Source organism: Schistocerca gregaria, chromosome X (genome assembly GCF_023897955.1).
Source record: "Schistocerca gregaria isolate iqSchGreg1 chromosome X, iqSchGreg1.2, whole genome shotgun sequence".
Taxonomy (NCBI): domain Eukaryota; kingdom Metazoa; phylum Arthropoda; class Insecta; order Orthoptera; family Acrididae; genus Schistocerca; species Schistocerca gregaria.
Window position 1 is genome coordinate 343,658,283 of NC_064931.1, and position 17,676 is coordinate 343,675,958.

A 17,676-nucleotide genomic window follows, 5' to 3' on the forward strand; every position below is an offset into this window, starting at 1 on the left:
GAATTGTGATGACATGGCAAGCAATCTACACACCTGACAACACTGTTTAGCCACAGTAAGACACCAAGTGTTATGCGATATTACAGTTTTCTGTCAATATGTAGCCACATATTGCATATTATTTGGGTGGGGTAAGAGATGGCACTGAAGGCAGCCAAATTGTCATATGTGGCTCTCGTGTGTAGACAATATCAATAGATGGGTTTTCACTAGGCGTGGCCAACACCTCAACAATACTGGGAAGGGAAGGTTGGTGCAGTTGATTCCTGAAATTATAGGGGGTGGATCTCTGAAAATGAACCATCAAATACCTGTCATCCCAAGTAGCAGAAGTAGATATTTTTTTACGGTGAATGCAGACAACAGGTTCCCCTGCCTAAGTGGTATCTCCAGCAACTTAAACTCTGAAACCATCACTGGAAGGTTAGAATCTAACACACCAACACATACTAAATATCAAAGAAAAAGAAATCATTGGAGAAAGTAACATGGGGCATTTCAAAGACTTAAAAACCCTTCATCAAAACATACAGTCAATAAAAAATAAAATACAAAAGTTTGAAGCTGAATTACAGTCTTTGAACTGCACAGTAGCTTGTGTCAGTGAGCACTGGTTTATGGAAACAGAAATCCAGTAAGTGGTATTATCACTATGTGAAATGACACACTCTTACTGTACAATTATTTCAAAGGGCAGAGGATCATGGATTTATAGCAGGGAAGAGAAGCAGTTGAAATCAAGCCACGATCTTAATACAGTAAGTGTAACAACACTTTGAAATATCACTTATTGCATTAACAAGGCTTGGTAACACCAAGGAATTAATCATTATGTATTATGTGCATGCATTAATATCCCAGTGGTACTTTGGATACTTTTTTCCAATAAATTAATGGTTTTATATAATTTTGTGTGGAGACAAACACAAATTTCAAATTAAAGTAGTAGCACACTTAAAAATATCCTTCAGAGTTTTTGCAGGTCCCTATTAGTTAAGAATGTGATAAGATCAGATTAAATTAGATTAGATTAGATTACTTTCATTCCAATTTATCTGTAGTGAGGAGGTCCTCCAGGATGTAGAACACGCCAGGACAAGTGAGCCTATAATAACTATATCAGTAACTGAGCATGAGGCAAAAAATACAGATAGGGAGAAGTGTGATGTAGCTATAAAAGATCTTCAACTATCACACCAGTTCTGCCAAACAACAACAGTAAAAATCAGGTATAAAAAATTCCCAAAACTGCTAGCTTATAAAGGGCAAGCATCAGGACTAAAAATGCAAGATTTTTCAAAAGAACTAGTAAACCAAATCTGGGACAAAGTGTATAGAGAAACCAATGCATATGTGAAATTCTCTAAATTCTTAATATTCTTTACATTGCACTTTGAAAAGACGTTTCTGAAAGGACACACATCACTACCAGTGGCAATGTCTCACAAAAACAAATGGATAACAGCAGGTGTTACAGAATCCTCCCAAACCACAAGTACCTGAGTTCCATAAAAAAGTAATTAAGTTCCAAAATTCTTCAATTTCTATCACTGGCACAGAAAAATTTATAGGAATAGGACTGATGCAAAAAAAACAATTAATGACAAAATAACACACTGCAGAGGATAATAGCAAAGCAGTCTGGGATCTCATAAAAAAGGAAACAGAGAGACAAATAAGATGCAGTAATATACTGATGAGGGAAGCAGGGAGGGAGGATAAAGTAATAAATGGTACACACCACACAAACTATGTGAATGTAAATAATGATACAGGAAGTACAAAGATGTTGCTACAAACTACAGAGCATGAAGTCAGTAGGCTTAGATGAAGTACCAATGTGTGTACTGAAAGAATGCATAGAGTTTATATAAGTTCCATTAACAAACATAACAAAAGAATCCTTTACACCCGCAAAATTTCCAGCATATTTGAAACAGGCTCGAGTTGTACCTCTGCTAAAGAAAGATAACGCAGAAGACAGAAAATCACTGGGCCATTGCACTGCTGTCACCTTTCTCAAAACTAACAGAATCAATTTTAAAAAAATCAGATCAGCGAGTTACTTTAATACATACAACCTTTTAAGTATATCGCAGTTTGGTTTCCAAGGCAGCAGAAGTACGGAATCAGCCACAGAATAACTCACAAAAGTGGTACTTGATGCTCTTGATGAAGATGAATGACTCACAGGCATATTTTGATCTTTCAAAGGGTGTTGATACTGATGACCATAAGATTCTACTAAATAAACTGGAAGCATTAGGTATAAGAAGGGCAGCTAATGACTAGTTCTGACCACACCTAGTAGATATGATACAAAGAGCTGAAATAATAAACACCTCAAGTAAGTTTTAGTAGAATATTTATCAGTGCCAGAATACATTGATGTAAGAGTTCCTCAAGGTAGCATTCTGTTCCTGATGTATACTTCAATGATTCTCCTACTAGTGGTGGCCATGGAGTTAATGTTATAGTCACTGAGAAAATAAGAAAACTTTTTGCAAAGAAAGCAAATGGAACCCTCAAGGAAAGTTAGAGTTGGTCAACAAGCAACAAAGTGATACTGAACATAAAGAAAACAAATGCCATTAATTTCAGCTAGAAGAAGCAAAAATGACGATATTAAATTACACGTAGATGGCACATCTACAGACAGTGTAACAAATGCCAAATCTCTAGTGATCAGTATTTATTTTCAGTTGACATCATGTGAACACACAAACATACTTGAAAACAAAACGTTGTAATTATATTATGTCATTAGAATCCTGTCATCAGTGCATAACTGCCTGTTTTAAGTTACACACTATTCATATGTACCCTCAGTTCCTAGCTGTGGCATTCTTTTCTGGGGACGAAATATGCAAAATATTAACAGATTCCACGCTGCAGAGAATAACAACCAAAAATATTAGTCATGCCCATCATAAAGGTCTGTTCGAAACAGTAGGGATTTAAAGAGCACCACGTGAATACATTTACCAAAAAGTTGTACACATAAAAAATAACATGTAATATAAAATATTTTATCAAGAACCGACAGAACAGTCAACCAATGCAAAAATAACATTGGCAATTAATGCACAAACAGCTCTGTCCATAACCACAAAACATTATCTAGAATGACCATACATTTATCAAGAAAAAATAAATATAAAACTCTGAACAGCATTTTCTACCAAGAAAAAGAACCCTACAATAAAGTACCAGATGAGATTAAAGAAACGGATAAACTTATCTAAAAATGTAGTTAAAAGGTACCTGTTAACCGAAACATTTTATACATTGAAGGACCAAATCAGGTAGCATTGTTTCAAAACATAGTGGCCTTGTATTTGGAAGGTGGAGACTGTAATCTTCATCTAGGCATCCTCATTTATGTTTTCCATGGTTTCCCAGAATTAATTCAGGCAAATGCCAGGATGGCGCCTACTATAAGGTCATCATCAAACGCTTCTCCCATCATTGTTGTTTTAGGCTTAAGTTTGTATATGCAAATTACTTTATCTTTGTTATTCTTATATTTTAATAGCAAGAAGTCTCCAGTATCCTTGTAAAGCAGAACTATAGAGAAATAAAACTGTCCCTACTCCTGCTGCCGCCGCCGCCACCGCCACCACCACCACCACCACCACCACCACCACCACCACCACCACCACCACCACCACCACCACCAGTCACAGAAGGCCAGCACTTGTGGGAACACTGATTTTCTGAGAGTCACCTAACTCCTAATGACTGTAACCAGTTTTTGTGTCAGTCTAGTGCACCAGTGGAGAAGGTGTTACATTCCAAATATGGAATTCTGTTACGTCTTCTTTCCAATTTTGAGGAACTTATTTTTATGAAAATTATACTTTTTCATTAAGTAAACAGCAGTTCAATATCACAGTTTTATTCCCTTGATATGGAAGAAATTCCAGTACTGGTCATGTCATTCATTTGTTGCACATCACACAGCAAAGCTTTTACTGTTTTTATGACAAGCTCTATGTGAATATCTGCCAAGTGAAGAATATATAAAACTTAATTTGGTTTATGTAGCACAAAAATGGAGTTTAATTTTTAATATGTCATTAAAGTAAGGTTCAATGAAATATATGTAAAATAAATATTTGTGTTTATCCAACCCATCACCAATAATTGCTAGCCTCTATTTGCGAGTCCATATTAACATACATCTGAATGTTACTTTGGATACACTAAAAAGATGCTCAACTCATAACCAGAATCTCCCGTGTCTCAACAAGATTGTTGGAATTATATATTAATACCTTCAGCTGCTGACTGGCGTATATATATATATATCAATGGGAACAGGTGAAAATGTGTGCCCCGAGCAGGACTCGAACCTGGGATGATCTGCTTACATGGCAGACGCGCTCTCCATGTGAGCCACTGAGGGCACAGAGGATAGTGCAATTGCAGAAACTATCTCACGCACGCATCCCGTGAGACCCACAGTGTCACCTTATATGTCCACACACTACAATCATAGTGTCCCTACCAAACACACTCATTACTTGTGGAAGACATTCTTACCAAGTCCTGTAATAGTTCCAGTAATGTGTGTGCATCTGCACAGAAGGAGGTCATGGCCGGTGTTGCCAGAACTATATACTTATTTGGATATGGTGTCTATTCTTTTGGACATATCTGAAAGAACAGACACCATATCCATATAAGTATATAGTTCTGGCAATACCAGCCACGAGCTCCTTCTTCTGTGCGGATGCACATATATTACCCGAACTCTTATGGGACTTGGTAAGAATGTCTGCATGACTATTGAGTGTTGGGTAGGGACACTACAAATGTAGTGTGTGTGGACATATAAGGTGAGACTGTGGGTCTCGCGGGAGGTGTGCATGAGATAGTCCCAGAAGTCACACCACCCTCTGTGCCCTCGATGGATCAGATGGATAGAGCATCTGCCATGTAAGCAAGAGATCCCAGGTTCTCACCTGTCCCCATTGATATATATCAATGCCCGTCAGCAACCGAAGGTATTAACATATAATTCTAATTTTGTTCTAGATGGCTGCAGGTCATCACTGAAGTCTGTTCTTTTGGACATGTCTGAAAGAACAGATGCCACATCCATGTAAGTGTAACAAGATTGTTGTTATCTGTTAAATAAAAATGTTTCGTATTCCAAACCCATGAGCACCATTTTAGTTAGGATCTGTAGAAGGAACATTAGCGTACACCTTTTTCAAAAAATTGTATTATGTATTCTGGTTTTATGCCCTGTTCGACATCTTTGATCTCTTCACTATGTATCTATGCAACAAATTATATACATATAATCTACTCAAAGAACATCTGATGTGCCTAAGTTCATGACTGACATTCCAACAACACAGATAGGGACACCAGATTGTGTTTAAAGTAAAGACACTGGTTGTCAAAATTTTATTAGTGAACTGTAAGTTTCCATATTTACTGCATCTAGAAAAGATCTCCTGCTAAAATTATTCTTAGAACTGAGAGATGGCTAAAGCCTGAAGTGCGAAGCAAGTCATGGAAATAAAGATTAGAGGGCATAGGAGGGTGAGTTCTCATTGCATTTGATAAAAATATTGTTTCTACTGAGGTTGAAATTGAGTGTGACAGGAAGTTACCTCATCACATGTAACAGGTCTACGTGAAACCAAGTTAACTGTTGCATGTTTGTACTGGCCACCCAATATGGCTGTGACAGTCTTAGGGTCATTCAAAAAAGTCTATAGTCAGTAGCATGTAAATACACAGCTCATGCAGTACTAGTTGGAGGTGACTTTAGCCTAATAAGCCTTGACTCTGGTGTCTATGCGTTCATTGCAGAGGGTGCATACTGATAGTTTTGTGAAGTACTTCTGAACATTTTTTCCAATAAAATCTCCTGAGCAGCTAGTTCAGCAGCCCAAATGCAATGGAAATATCTCAGGCCTTGTAGCTACAAACAGGCTGGACCTTTTCAATAGCTTCAGTACAGATACAGCAATTAGAGATCATGATTTAATCATAACGACTATCATTATGAAAGTTAATAAATCAGTCAAGAAGTCTAGGAGAGAGTTTTTGTTAGAAACAGCAGTAGTTGGTGTCTCACTTTGAAAATGAACTGACATTATTTAGTTCAAGTAAGATGGATGTAGAGGAATTGTGGGCAAAGTTTAAGCAGATTGTAAATTGTGCTCTAGCCAAGTATGTGCCTAGGAAGTGGATTAAGGATGGAAAAGACCCACCATGGTTCAATAACAAAATTGGGAAAATGGTGAGGAAGGAAGGGATGTTGCACACTTGGTTCAAAAGAGAAAGCACAAATGACAACAGTAAAAGGTTGAGAGAGATTCATGCACCTGTGAGCAGATCTATGCATGAAGTATACCTTAGCAAATGATCTGACTAAGAACCCAAGAAAATTCTGGTCCTAGATAAAATTGCTAAATGGGTCTAAGGCTTCCATAGAGTCACTGACCAGTCTGGTGCGTTAGTCAAAGACAGTAAAACAAAAGCTGAAGTTTTAAATCTTTCACACAGGAGAATCATACAAACATACTGTTGTTTGACCATTGCATCAAGTTCCATAAGGAAAACACAGCAGTAATAGTCCTTGGTTTAGACATACAACTGAAAGAGTTACAAACAAAAGTCACCAGGCAGGGAGGAAATCCCAATTTAGTTTTACAAAGAGTGCTCTAAGGCATTGGCCCCTTACCTAGCAGAGAGTGAGGTGGTGCAGTGGTTAGCACACTGGACTTGCATTTGGGAGGACAACGGTTCAATCCCACGTCCGGCCATCCTGATTTAGGTTTTCTGTGATTTCCCTAAATCGCTCCAGGCAAATGCTGGGATGGTTCCTCTGAAAAGGCACTGCCGACTTCCTTCCCCATCCTTCCCTGATCCGACAAGACCGATGACCTTGCAGTTTGGTCTCTTCCCACAAACAACCCAACCCCTTACCTAGCTTACATTTATCATTAATCTATCATCCAGGAAGCAGTCCCAAGAGACTGTAAAAAAGTGCAAGTGATACCCGTATATGTGAAGGGAAAAAAAACTGACCCACACAATTACAGACTAATATCTTTAATATCAGTTTGCTGCAGAATTCTTTAACATATTCTAATTGTGAATATAAAAATTTCCTGGAGACTGAGAAGTGATGACCACAAATCATTGCATTTTAGAAAGAATCACTCATATGAAACTCAGCTTGCCCTTTTCGCACGTGGTATACAGTTAACTATGGATGAAGGGCAATGAGCAGATTCCATATATCTCAACTTTGGAGAAATATTTGACATGGTACCTCATTGCAGACTTGACAAAGGTACAAACATATTGTAAAAGTTCCCAGATATGTGAGTGGCTGTAAGGCTTCGTAAGTAATCGAACCCAGTACGTTGTCCTGGACAACTAGTGTTCAGGAGAGTCAAAGGTATTGGTATGTGTGACTCAGTAAAGTGCGACAGCACAGCTATTATTTTATGCACACATAAATGATCTGGCAGACAGGGTGGGCAGCAATCTGCAGTTGTTTGTTGATGATACTGTTGTGTATGGGAACGTGTCAAAGATGAATGACTGTAGGGTGATACAAGACGACAGACAAAATTTACGGTTACTGTGATGAACAGCAGCTAGATGTAACTGTTAAAAAATTTAAGTTAATACAGGTGAGTAGGAAAAACAAACTCATTATGTTCATATGCAGCATTATTTGTATTTTGCTTGATATAGCCACATCGTTTCAATATCTGGTTGTAATGTTGCAAAGCGATACGAAATGGAATGAGAATGTGTAGATTGTGGTAGGGCAGGCAAATGGCAGACTGGTTTATTGGGAGAATTTTAGAAAAGTCTGGTTACTCTGTAAAGGAGACTGTATATAGGGCACTAATGTGACCTGTTCTTGAGTACTACTTGAGTGTTTGGGATCGGATTAAAGGAAGACATAGAAGCAGTACTGAAGCAGGCTGTGAAATTTGTTACTGGTAGGCTCAAACAATGCAAGTGTTACAGAGATGTTTCAGGGACTCAAATGGGAATTCCTGGAGGGAAAGTAAATTTTTTCAATAGTGTTCCTCAAAAAGAATGTCAGAGAACCGGCATTTGAAGCTGATTGCTGAAAAATCCTACTGCTGCCTACATACATTTCATGTAAGGACCATGAAGCTATGAGAAATCAGAGATCATACAGAGACATAATTGCCAACATACATTTTGTTTAAGAACCTTAAAGATATAAGAAATTAGAGACCATACAGAGACATAATTAGCTGTTTTTTGCCCTTACTCTATATCTGCGAGTTAAACGGGAAGGTAAATGACTAGTGGTGGTACAGGGTACCCTCCGTTATACACTGCACAGTCACTTGCAGAGCATGTACATTGATATATAGATAGGACATTGCTTAAATATACTGAGTTCAGTAAAAGTTTCATTTTCAAAATTTATTGTCAAGTCTGACAATGTATTCAATTTACATCAGGACCGAAAATTTTATCAGAAACCACTCAATATTCACCTGCAAAATATACCAGAACTGTGCTGTGCGCCGAAGGACTGCAGTGACCTGAAGATTGCCCAGAAAAGCACAAGCAACAACTGACTTTTACAGGTGGATATATTTTGTCATTTTAAGATCTTTGTATTCTGTTTTGGCACTTTCTCTTGTTAATTAGTAGCACAGTGTTGTGTAACCTGGGTGTATTAGAAGTGTTCAAGCTGTGTGTGTCTTCCATCTAGATCAGCGCACCACTCCCAAATGCCTACAGGCTCAGTCCATGCCAAGTGGTCTTGAGGTTCCCACATGACCATAATGGATTTTGATAAAATTGTGTGTGATAATTTGTACATGTTCCTGGTAAACATTAGTGAAAAGTTTCATGATCATCAATTTAATACTTGCAGAGAGAAAGCCACTCATTTGAACCCACAGTGCAGCTTTCAACAAGTGCATTCGAGGTTTCAGAAACAGACATTGTATCTCTAGCAATACTTCCTTGAAAGGGAGAAGAGTAATCTATCTTTTAAAACATTTTGGGTATTTTTACAAAAACCCTTAAGTTTGCTATCAATTGGTGGTCTCTCTAAAGAAAAAAAGAAAAATACTTCATGAGCAACATTCATATGGATAATTTGAAGCAAATGAGCCGAAAAGAATATATGATTGGGAAAAAAGTGGTGTTGTCACGACTCATCATGTCATATTTCACTTTCTTTTGGTGCCAGAATAGTTATGGAATCAAACAGTTGTCTGTGTCTGACTGAGTTCTCATTACAAAGGCACTGAAGATCATGGTAGTAAAATAGTTGTGTAAGTTGCAACAGCCAATATACACTCCTGGAAATTGAAATAAGAACATCGTGAATTCATTGTCCCAGGAAGAGGAAACTTTATTGACCCATTCCTGGGGTCAGATACATCACATGATCACACTGACAGAACCACAGGCACATAGACACAGGCAACAGAGCATGCACAATGTCGGCACTAGTACAGTGTATATCCACCTTTCGCAGCAATGCAGGCTGCTATTCTCCCATGGAGATGATCGTAGAGATGCTGGATGTAGTCCTGTGAAACGGCTTGCCATGCCATTTCCACCTGGCGCCTCAGTTGGACCAGCGTTCGTGCTGGACGTGCAGACCGCATGAGACGACGCTTCATCCAGTCCCAAACATGCTCAATGGGAGACAGATCCGGAGATCTTGCTGGCAAGGGTAGTTGACTTACACCTTCTAGAGCACATTGGGTGGCACGGGATACATGCGGACGTGCATTGTCCTGTTGGAACAGCAAGTTCCCTTGCCGGTCTAGGAATGGTAGAACGATGGGTTCGATGACGGTTTGGATGTACCGTGCACTATTCAGTGTCCCCTCGACAATCACCAGAGGTGTACGGCCAGTGTAGGAGATCGCTCCCACACCATGATGCCTGGTGTTGGCCCTGTGTGCCTCGGTCGTATGCAGTCCTGACTGTGGCGCCCACCTGCACGGCGCCAAACACGCATACGACCATCATTGGCACCAAGGCAGAAGCGACTCTCATCGCTGAAGACGACACGTCTCCATTCGTCCCTCCATTCACGCCTGTCGCGACACCACTGGAGGCGGGCTGCACGATGTTGGGGCGTGAGCGGAAGACGGCCTAACGGTGTGCGAGACCGTAGCCCAGCTTCATGGAGACGGTTGCGAATGGTCCTCGCCGATACCCCAGGAGCAACAGTGTCCCTAAATTGTTGGGAAGTGGCGGTGCGGTCCCCTACGGCACTGCGTAGGATCCTACGGTCTTGGCGTGCATCCGTGCGTTGCTGCGGTCCGGTCCCAGGTCGACGGGCACGTGCACCTTCCGCCGACTACTGGCGACAACATCGATGTACTGTGGAGACCTCACGCCCCACGTGTTGAGCAATTCGGCGGTACGTCCACCCGGCCTCCCGCATGCCCACTATACGCCCTTGCTCAAAGTCCGTCAACTGCACATACGGTTCACGCCCACGCTGTCGCGGCATGCTACCAGTGTTAAAGACTGCGATGGAGCTCCGTATGCTACGGCAAACTGGCCGACACTGACGGTGGCGGTGCACAAATGCTGCGCAGCTAGCGCCATTCGACGGCCAACACTGCGGTTCCTGGTGTGTCCGCTGTGCCGTTCGTGTGATCATTGCTTGTACAGCCCTCTCGCAGTGTCCGGAGCAAGTATGGTGGGTCTGACACACCGGTGTCAATGTGTTCTTTTTTCCATTTCCAGGAGTGTATAAGCTGCCTTTAAGTTTTACAGCTTTTTCACAATGTGTAAATTTGGATGAAGTTCAAGACTTTTTGGGCAGGATTAGTGTTGTAAAGAATCTGAGCATATTGCTGTGCAGTGCTACTGGTGTGATAGTTTAATTCTGGTTTAATATATAGCATATTCTGTGTTCACATAGTTTGTGGTTATGTGGAACATTATTGTACTGATCGAGAACTGAATAAATATGTTGCTGTGATCCATGATGGCTTAACCATTGCTAGTTTCTTTTAAAGTGAGAAAACCAGCACACACAAGGAAATAAATCAGATTTGACTACCAGTAGAATGTGTAGGCATTCACAATGCACCTCCACACGGGTTTTTTTTTTTTTTTTTTTTTTTTAGCCTTATACGCTTGCATTGCAAAACTTTATCTAGTTTTTCTGAATGCTTTAGAGCATAGTATCTCTAATGAATATGGTGTAAAAGAGTTTACAGAAAACTTATGAAGAAGTGGGCTAAAAATACCCATTTGAGGCTTTTTCACAAAGATCACCAGCTTCACTAGCAGCTTGTGAGCTATTGAAAAGCTGTTGGAAAATGGAATTTTATATCCTGAGTCCTTATAATGTAAGCATGTGCAAAATCTCAGGTTTATCCTGGAATTACTTCCAGACGTAAAAAAAGCTGAGCTTCATAATTTGTTTCAACTATATATTTTGGATGACTGCCTCAAATTATACATATGAGAATTCTTAAATAAAAGTGTTTATTATTATTATTTTGCTTAAGAGAGCACAAAACGTTGCACAAGGTTGACTAGTTTTATTTCTTTCAAGAAAATACTACACGAGCTGATATACCTGAAAGTTGTTGAAGAGGCACTGTTGAACGCTGCACTATGGTGTCAAACAAATAATTGTATCTCTATAAGTATTATATTGGTGAAAGTAAAACTTGTCCCATGGTCACTGAGAACATGTGTAAATATTCACACAAAATTTCAGTGAAATCTTTAAGAGATTCTTTTCTGACATGAGACCACTTGGCAAGGAACTTTTTCTGTAAAATTTTGGTACTCAACTACAGACAATGAAACGTGGCCATCTCACTAGTGGTATGATTAGCATGCTAGTATTGTGTCATGCAGCATAGGCCATTTGTGCTAACCAGACACACAGCCATGTCATAAGATGTAATAATAATAATAATAATAATCATAATCATCATCGCTTCTACTGTGAAATATTCCATTCTTAAAAAAGAACTGCTCTCTCACTTACATCAAGTAATCCAAGAATTACTGAATGCACGTGTCAGCATATACTACTGCAGAAATTATACTATTACTACAATATTTCCATTAAGGAAACTCCAGGTTGGAATACCAATGATATTGGGAAAGGATATAGTGCTAATCACCATAAAGATGAACCACTGAATTGCAGACAGGCATAACAAAAGGACTATTACACATTATAGCTTTTGGCCAAAGCTTCACAGAAGGAAGCACACTTAATACACATGATCGCACCACCAGCAGCTCTGACTGCAATCTGATTTAGAAGGTGATGAAACAACACAGGGCATAAGAGAGAGAATGGAGTGCTCCCAATCACCTGTATGAGGTGTGCCTGCTTGTGTGGATGTGCGTGTACTTTCTTTGCTGAAGAAGGTTTTGGCAAAAAGCTATAATGGGTAACAGTCTTTTCTTTGCACCCCGTCTGTAATCCAGCGAGCCACCTTTATGGTGGGTACCAATCTATCCTTTTCCTATTTGCATAAGGGTTTTACTTATACCTAAAATTTATTTTATGCCAGTAGAGCAATTCCAAATCCACAAATGTGAGCATTTATTTTACCCTAAATGAACAACATAATAGGTTGTTATATATCAACAGTGATATAGGGTGTTTTACTTTCAATTACTAGTATTAATGGAAGCAGCAACAGAACATACAATTTTATCAGTATCAGATGATTATAAATTGGAGCTGGCCATGACTCCATGGTAAACTTGTCAGTCTTTTAGAAACCTTGGTGGCAGCAAGTATGCGATGAGGTGCAATGGGACAAGAGTCAATGACTGACACCTGACATAACAAGACTGCAAGTTTCCATTATGCTTTTGAGACTGCTAAAACAACTTGATAAAAGTAAGCTTGATGCATGTACTGATCATCTATTAATAATACTGTGTACCTTAAATTTTTCTCCAATTTGTCACTTAATACTCACTATCTTAGATGTTGATGGGCCAGGTTGCAGTGATGGATTATGATGTTTGTTGCTCTGTGATGAATGATGACCGCCATCACTATCAATTCTGGATGTAGAGGTTGGGACCTAGTAACATAATATAGTACACAATGTGAAACAGACAAAGTAACATTAATCAACCAAATTCTACTTTTTTTACACAAGTAATCATGACATTAACAATCACATCTGTAATTTGAGGTTATGATGATACATTAGTAAATTTTTGCATCTAATGTTTCCATTGCTGCTGCTGCTGCTGCACTCTAGCACTGCAATTTTATTGTTTGCTTTAAAGAAATCTATAGGATGTTTCAGAGTTGTGTTTGGGACTATTTCATAGTTTCTACTATTCACTTTTTTATGGATACCATTATGTTACTATTTCTAGTGTACATCCTGCATATGACAAAACACTGAAAGGAGTGTCCCTAACTCAGACGCCATGTACTTTGTGACACTACTTACCACTACAGTATGGTTATTGGTCAGATCTGTAATTCCTACAGAACCCCTAGGCAGAAGATAATGAATGAACTTTCGTTGTGGAACAAAATAAGCTGTGGAACAAAATAAGCTGTGCATAATATGTCAGAAAAAATACTATTTCTTGTTATCACCGCTGTGATGTTTTATGTTTGTAGAGTAGACCACTATAGAGTGTGCCAGTCAGAGAAGACCAACGAGACTGAGGTATGATGCAAGAGGCACCAATAAAGGTATCCTTCCTCAAAGTCATCTGTTTGCATATCGGGTACCCACCTGGACATGTGTCACTATTTTTCATGGTCATTTTGAAAACCTTTGATATTACTTACGCAAAATCTTAATGACATATTATTGTTTGTACAATCCCATAGCTCATTTAATTATTTAAAACAAGCTATTTCAAGGCACACAATCTTAACTTCTGGTGTTCTCATTGTCTACAATCTTTTAAGGGTATGGTTGTGCTAGACATTACACAGCCTTCCATTTAGTATTTTGCGACCACTGTGCATGCCAGTATTACCACTATCTTCAAAGTACGTGAATGCAACAAGTTCTAAGAATCTGACTGAATAATTAATGCCCAATCCAAGTACTCTGAGAAAAACTAACTAATTAGCTGGTAACAGGTCCTTCCCAACTTCTCTTTCGAAGTACCACACCTGCCACTCAACTCATCCTCTCTTCCTTGCAGAAGTTGTGACAAGGCTTTATTGCAGTGTAGTTTGCCCTCACATGGCAGCATCATCATCATCATGCTGATAATTCAGTTAAATGGTTTTGGGATCTATTACCATATACAGTCATGTTGTAACCACTATCTAGTCAAATCTGAAATCAAGGTCATCAGCGAAGTACAAAACTTAGCACTGAAAGCCTGTTTATCACAGACACCAATATACAGATAGAACGGAACTGTCTCCAGGACAGTGAGGGCTACTGTTCACACAGACCTCAAACATTCCAGAATATGCAAATATCAGAAAAATATAAAATCTCAAGAGCCTTCTAGAAATGATAAATATGAACACCAAATAGTTGCTGGTGAACTGGCAAAGCACAGCATCCCACCCAGCGATACTAACCACTGTTACACATGGCCAAGCTTTGTGATGAACGAGTGGGCCTTCAGTTTCCTTAAATGGGAAGTCCCCATCATTCATTTGCTCTCAGGCTGTATTAGGACTTCATACAGAAGACTTATGTCTATGCTTAATCCCCAGTTTCATACATGATTTTTCACAAGCACAGAAAGATACAATATGGCCCAAAGTACCTTTTACAAACTTTTATGATAGTCCCTGGTCAACGCTTTTTGTGTCCTCCTCTTGGTTGTGCAAAGCTCATATGCAATTCATCTGTCTTGCTTCTTCAGTCATAGTGATGAGGTGTTTCAAATATTATGCTGAGTAACATCTGGATGAAATGGGAAAAGTGTGCCCATTGTCTTTACAGTCTTTTGACCATGGAGCAGAGAGAACAGTATGAAGCCTGTAGTGTATTGCTGCGCTGCGTTGTCTGCAAATGTCATGACAGGCAGTATTACATTCCAATCTCTCTGTTCAACAAACGTACATCAAGAGTGTATCTGGCAATGTCTTACTGAATCATTATGTGATACTATTCATCTATGGGTTGTAGACAGTTTTCATGCTGTAGGTGAAGTAGAAATGTGAAATTACCTCTTATACATGTTTAAATGGAAATTTTTCCATGATCAGAGATAATCACATGGCATGCTCCATGTTTTAAAATTATGTCTTAACAGGAACCTTGCAATTTCCAGACCTAAGGTAGTCCTCTCAGCTTTGGTGACAGCATAGCATGGGAGGTAGATAATTCAGACTATTATCCATCATCACTTCCCATTTGTATGTTGATTTTGGGAGCCTCCATGAAGACACTGTATCCAATTCGGAGGAATTTCACTGCTGCAGGCAGAATTGGTACCAGATACGCCAATTATTATTGTGGCATGTGCTTTCATCATTGGCATTTCTTCTAGTGGCTCACATAATGTCTACTGCATTGGTACAGACCTATGTGAGGAGGAAGCACAATCACTATCTCCTTACAGAACAATCTTTTTCAGTCGGTGAGATCACACATTCAACATAATAGAAAAGGAAAGCCCTGACTGGACTAACAGTTTGAAAGTTGTCAGGGAGCAGTCTCATCTAGGCTACAGCCAATGGCTTCATCCCACAGGTCATCTGCAACTGACTGTCATGTAGTCAAGCCCAAGACACATTGTGAATCCTACGATACCAGCAGCAATTGATCTTTTCCTTTACAAAAGAAAAGTTCATACAAAAAGTACATCTAAAATTAATTATTTCATGCTTAAATATTTTCCATGTCTTTGGAGCAATGCTGAAGTTTCCACATGAAATTCAGTAAATTCAATTGTATTACATTTTGCTACATGTGTACAGTCAACAAGACAAAACTGTTTGCACGTCTTGATAATTTCAGAAATCTCTGGTTGTGTACAGCTTTCACCAGTAGGTATCCAACACGCAGTGCCAATGGTGACAGCAACACATGCACATACATTTAGCAGTGTCTTTGTTTCACTACTTATTTTAATAATTTTGTTTGTGACCTCTCATTTCCTGTGATTGTATATAATTATCATAGATTGTTTTATAGATACAGCGTAACACTCACTTTTACACCTGCGTGAAGTGCCAAGATGTTTCTACTTTGAATACACAGTTAACAACAGAGTAGTACTGTTATATGACAGTCACATGGCAGTGTGATGATCTGGATTGCTATGGAAGTAATTATCGTTTGAACTACCTCAATAACCTTTTAAATACACGAACATTTATTGATGTGTTGCAGTGTAACACAAATGTAGCTGAGGTATGTCAAACATAACAACACACTGTGCCACAGATGATTATATGACAAACAGTCATTTACAGGATGACTGAACATTAAGAGGACAGAGAGGTAGTGACCTGGCACTCATCCATCTTTATGGTTTCAGTGCACATTCCCTATGAAGTGATCCAGTTACAGCAGGACTACTCACTGGTTCGCATGAGTCTAACAGTTGATCACTGGTTTTCCCTACAGGGTGAAATAGATTACATTAGCTTCAGTTTTCGTTCCATAGATCCAAAAATGAGATGATTCTGTTGGTTGTGGAACATGTCAGAAAGAATAACTATAAAGCACAGAAAATTTGAATATAACTCATTTCCCTCAACATCTGTCAGGAGAGTGCCAAATATGTAAATACATTTCAGTAAACTGGAACTGGAACTGCTAATGTTTACAGAATTAACACACAGTCAGAATGAAACCTACTTATGCACTTTTATAAAATTTATCACCCACTAAGTACCTTATCTTGACTGTTGTAACCACATGCTGTCAAAACTGAAATCCAACAGATTTTTTTTACTGAAATTGGTCTAACAGTCCCCATTGAGATATTCATCTGTAGAGTAGAAAGAGTTGCCTATTAACAGGTTTTTCAAACTCTGTTTAAACTGTTCTTTATCTGAAACCAAATTTTTAATGGTTGCTGGCAATTTATGAAAAATGTTTGTTCCTGAATATTGGACCCCTTTTTGGACCAAATCAAATGATTCTAGGTCTTTATATAGATTATTGTTATTTCTAGTATTGAGCTACTGGTTGGAAATAGATATGTTTGCAACAAATTTCATTAAGGAATAAATATACTGAGAAGATCTGGTTAGAATACCCAGTTCCTTGAGCAGGTTTCTTGAATTCACACCCCAAATGACTTCTTATGCACTTCTGCACTCTAAAAACCATCTCAAATTGATGAGGTAGCTCAAAATATGATCCTATATGACATACTAGAATGAAGTAAGCAAAGTATACAAGTTTTTTTTTTATATTTTGTCTTTTACATCTTACATCATTCACACTGCTAATACAGACTTATTTAGGCAATTCTGCATTATCCCCTTCCCAACTGAATTCATTATAGAGTTGTAATCACAGAATTTAACACATTCAACCTCTTCTATCTGCATGATTCCCTATTTTATACACATGCTGGAAGGAAATCTCTTACATGTTCTGAACTGCGTATAGTGCATCTTTTCATAATGACAGGGAATTTGCTTTATACCATTTATTAATGTCAGTGAAAATTTGATTAGCAGTCATTTCTAAATCTACAATTGACTTGATACTTACTGATACTTAC

The 17,676-nt window shown here is 38.7% G+C and overlaps 1 protein-coding gene across 1 annotated transcript in view; it reads right to left on the bottom strand.

The window, feature by feature from the left end:
• LOC126298271 (uncharacterized) overlaps positions 1-17,676 on the bottom strand; it is a 325,333-nt gene that overhangs the window by 59,895 nt on the left and 247,762 nt on the right. The window contains exon 10 of the mRNA XM_049989571.1: positions 12,969-13,076. Within this exon, the coding sequence (XP_049845528.1) occupies positions 12,969-13,076 (108 nt within the window). The remainder of the gene's footprint in view (positions 1-12,968; positions 13,077-17,676) is intronic.